This window comes from Sciurus vulgaris (assembly GCF_902686455.1).
Source record: "Sciurus vulgaris genome assembly, chromosome: 8".
NCBI classification, from domain to species: Eukaryota; Metazoa; Chordata; class Mammalia; order Rodentia; family Sciuridae; genus Sciurus; species Sciurus vulgaris.
Genome location: NC_136468.1, coordinates 85267408 through 85271384, shown reverse-complemented (window position 1 = coordinate 85271384; position 3977 = coordinate 85267408). Strand labels below are relative to the sequence as shown.

The following is a 3977-nucleotide window of genomic DNA, read 5'->3' as shown; positions in this document are numbered from 1 at the left end:
TTTCCTAGTCACAGCCCTTCATGCTAGATAAAATGGTTCTTGTCGATAAGTATCATTTGAAATGTTATATGTAAAAGCAATGACACACAAAAAACATCAAAAATTTAACTTTTGAGCTAATTTTGTGATCTTATTTCTCTGAAATTTCCTTTTTTGTAAAATAGGAGTCCTTCTAAAAACAGTGGTTCTCATATTTGTTTTTGTCTTCTCCTTTGATGACTCTTTCCACTATCCTATCAAATATTTAAAAGCATGACACTAAATTCTGTAAGACACCTCAACTTACATTAAAATTCTCTCAAGACTCTTCACTGTGAACAGTTTCATTTTATGAAAATACTATTCTCATATACTGGACAGTGAATATTTTCTCATTTAAAAATATTTTTTAAATTGGTAAATCCTTCCTCATAGTTATTCCAGTTGACAGTTTAATTTACTAGACAATACAACCAAATTTTTACCATAATTTTATTTTCTGGTAGGTAAAAAGAAATTGATAGATCATAACATCCTAACATACAAAGAAATTCTCTCTTTAAAGGAAAGAAAAAGACAAAGTATTTTTGGTTAAAACAGATTTCACTATACATAAGTTCTATTTTGCTTTTTATAAAAAACAGCTAAGGTCTTTTCACATCCTAAGAGAAAAAAAAATTTTTCTCAAAGTTGCTTTATTAAGTTGCCAGGTGAGGTGATGCACGCCTGTAATCCCAGCAGCTCAAAGGTTGAGGTAGAAAGATTGTGAAAACCAAAGCCAGCCTCAGCAACCACAAGGCACCAAACAACTCAGGGAAACCCTGTCTCTAAATAAAATACAAAATAAGGCTGGGTAGGGCTGAGGATGTGGCTCAGTGGTTGAGTGCCCCTGAGTTCAAACCCTGGTATCAGAAAAAAAAAAAAAAGAAAAGAGAGAGAAAGAAAGACTATTAAGTTTATTTAAAAATTGATCCCATAATGAAAAGAAAACAAAGAATGCAACAACCACATTCTTAACATTTAACAACTGTTAACAAATAGCTTTCCGAAGTTTCAAATCATATATTCAAAAAATATTAACTGAATGCAAGTAATACAAACAGTCTCAAAACTTAAAAGTTTACATAAGATATAGAGACACTGGAGTCCCCAGTGACTTGCCAGAAGTGTACACCCCAACACCCACTGTAGACTTGAATCACTTTGAGCTAGTTGCTTTGACCTGAAGATTAGGGAAAAAAAATAATTCATTCTACACAAGGCAACCAGCTCAAAGTGAATCAAGTCTACAGTGGCTCAAGGAGAGAACCTCCATCTACACTAGGTCAAAGGCATCAAGTCTCCATCTACATTGGCTCAAGGCAAGTGGGGCCCCATCTACACTGGCTCAAAGTGAGCGAGTACCTAACTGAGCAGGAGAGGAGGGTAGTGTCCTGGAAAGGACAGCTTCGGCGCTCTGGTCATTGCCCTGAGACCTCCCTCTTATGAAAACAAGAGGAAAAAAAAAAAAAAGAAGCCTTTATTTAATCTTTGAAACATCAACTTTATTATGCAATTTGTGGGGAGGAAAAAAAGAATAAATTTCTCCCAAAGCATGGGAGAAAGGACCAAGAGCAGGGCAGGGGAAGTGTCCCACGGAAAAGTCTCTACGAGGCGTCTTCGCAGGTGGGGGCAGAGGAGACTCCTGGTGGATCCAGATGCGCTCCTGGGCAGAGTCCTGAGCCAGTTGGCACACCTCAGGGTCTCCCGGCTGTCCGCTGGTTCCGCTGGTCTTGGCTGGGCATTTCCTCTGGAGCCACTCTGTTCTTGAGCACTGACGGACCGAAGCACGGCACACAGCACAGCTGTCTGAAGCAGCTGGAGATCCTCCTCCTCACCCTCTTCCAATGCCCGGTGCGATCCCGCGACGGTTCCGGGGAGGTGCCTGGGGAGGATGAGCTGCCGTCTTCTGCGACCCCGCTCCTGAGGCTCAGGGACCGGTCGGGGCTGCTGGGCACAGGGTCGGGCTGGGAGGCCAGGCTGGGAGGGGGTGGGTCCACGAGGAAAAAGCGGAGGGGAATGGCAGGCACGCTGGCACTGCCACCCCCCTCCTGCCAGGTCCGCCTGGCCTCGTCGGGCTGCTGCTGCTCCCAGGGCGAGGGAAGGGCAGGCTCGCTGGAACACCTCTTGGGGAGGAGGATGCGGGGAGGCCCAGGGCCTGGGCGAGGCCCGAGCCCTCGACGCCGCACGGGCTTCACCTGGCACTGGCAGCCCGCGCCCTGGCTGCGCTGGTGCTTGAGCAGGAGATACGTAGCCATGGCGTTGTCATACCTCTTATTTGACAGGGACACCCAGATGTCGTAGGGGTCGTAACCCAGGTCGAACATGGTGGTGACGATGGCGGGGTCTGGGAGGAGAGGGGACGCCTCGCCAGGACCGGGTGTCGCTTCCGCGCCCTGGCTCAGCCACGGGTGCCCCAGCACCTGCTCCAGGGTGGGCCTCTGCGCGAGGTCCACCGTCAGCATCTCCCGGATGAGGCTCTGCGCGCCCTGGGAAAGGTGCGGGGGCAGCTCGTAGGCGCCCTCGGTGACCCGCCGCCTCACCTCGCGGGCCGTGTTGGCCAGAAAGGCGCGGCTCCCGGTCAGCATGAAGTAGAGGACGACGCCCAGGCTCCAGACGTCGGCCGGGGGGCCCTCGTAGTCCTCCCGCCGGGCCACCTCGGGGGCGGAGTAGAGGAGCGTGCCCCAGAACCTGCTCAGCTTCTCCCCGGGGCTGAAGCGGGTGCTCAGGCCGAAGTCGATGAGCTTCGCTTGGCCCCGGGCGTCCAGCACCATGTTCTCCGGCTTGAGGTCCAGATGCACGATGCCCTTCGCGTGGCAGTACCGCACGGCTCCCGCGATCTCTCGGAACAGCCTGCGGGCCTCCTCCTCCGGCAGGCCTCCGGGTTCCGGGACGAGGCTCCGGAGATGTCCCCCACCTGCATGTTCCATGACAATGTACAGATACCTGTTGGTCTCAATGACCTGGAAGAGCTGGATCACGTTGGGGTGGTCCAAGCTCGCCATCAGCTCAGGTTCACATAGGAAGGGGAGGGTCCAGACTCTCTTCGCCACGACCTTCACCACAACCTCTGTCCCCGTGAGGCGATGGCGGGCGAGCTTCACCTTGGCGAAGCCGCCTTCCCCAATGCCCTGCAGAACTTCATAATGGTCCGTGAGGGCCGGCTCATAGGAGCCCGGCCCCTGGGGCTCTACACTGCTCTCACTACTCTCACTGCTTATCCTAAAACGGAACACCATCTTAGGATGCTAGCTAAAAAAAAAATAATAAACTAAAACAAATAACCAAAATAAAAAACCAAAAAACGAAAGCAAGCAAAAAAACAAAGGGAAAAAAAACCCAAATCAAAAAACCCAATCTCCAAAGACCACAACCACCAGCCACCAACCACCAACCGCCAACCACCACCAAACGCGCTATCTATCTGGGAGTCCGACAGGTCACCACCAAGAGCTTCCTGTACTTATGGACAAAAACCCACCTGTGGCCACTCTCTTATATACCTGCCCTTTGACATTCCCTCACAATGGCTCCTTGTGAGGTCAGAGCAAGCAATGACCCAGTCACACCTGGGCATAACCCCCAGCGGTCATCTCACTTTGGGGCCTCCATGACCTTTTCCACTCTCATAGTAATAAGAAGAAAACACTCTGGAAGGGTTTTTTGTTTGTTTTTTTTTTTTTTTTTTGCTTCAGTGGGTTATGGATACTGATATTTACTTCTTCAGAAATTAAAATTTATACGGAACTTTTCATTTTGAGTCTGAAAATCTGTAATAACTTTTTGGCTATGGAAGACCTCATATCTACACTCAAGGTTTCCACTTCTCCCCTGCCCTGAACTGAGCAGCTTTCTTCCACTGGGCCCTTCTCTAATGATGGACTCCCACACCTTGGGCAGAGCAATGGAGTCAGCTGTCTATGAACTGAGAACTGTGAGACTGTTAGCACCAGAGGTGC

At 49.4% G+C, this 3977-nt stretch overlaps 1 protein-coding gene across 1 annotated transcript; it reads right to left on the bottom strand.

Moving 5' to 3' along the window:
* Nucleotides 1-1715: 1715 nt before the first annotated feature.
* LOC306668871 (sperm motility kinase 4A-like) lies at nucleotides 1716-3663 on the bottom strand (the record flags this gene model as incomplete). The annotated part of the gene is made up of 1 exon (XM_079152630.1): nucleotides 1716-3663. The coding sequence occupies exon 1, from the start codon at nucleotides 3255-3257 to the stop codon at nucleotides 1716-1718; it is 1542 nt and encodes a 513-aa protein (XP_079008756.1). The 5' UTR covers nucleotides 3258-3663.
* Nucleotides 3664-3977: the final 314 nt, after the last annotated feature.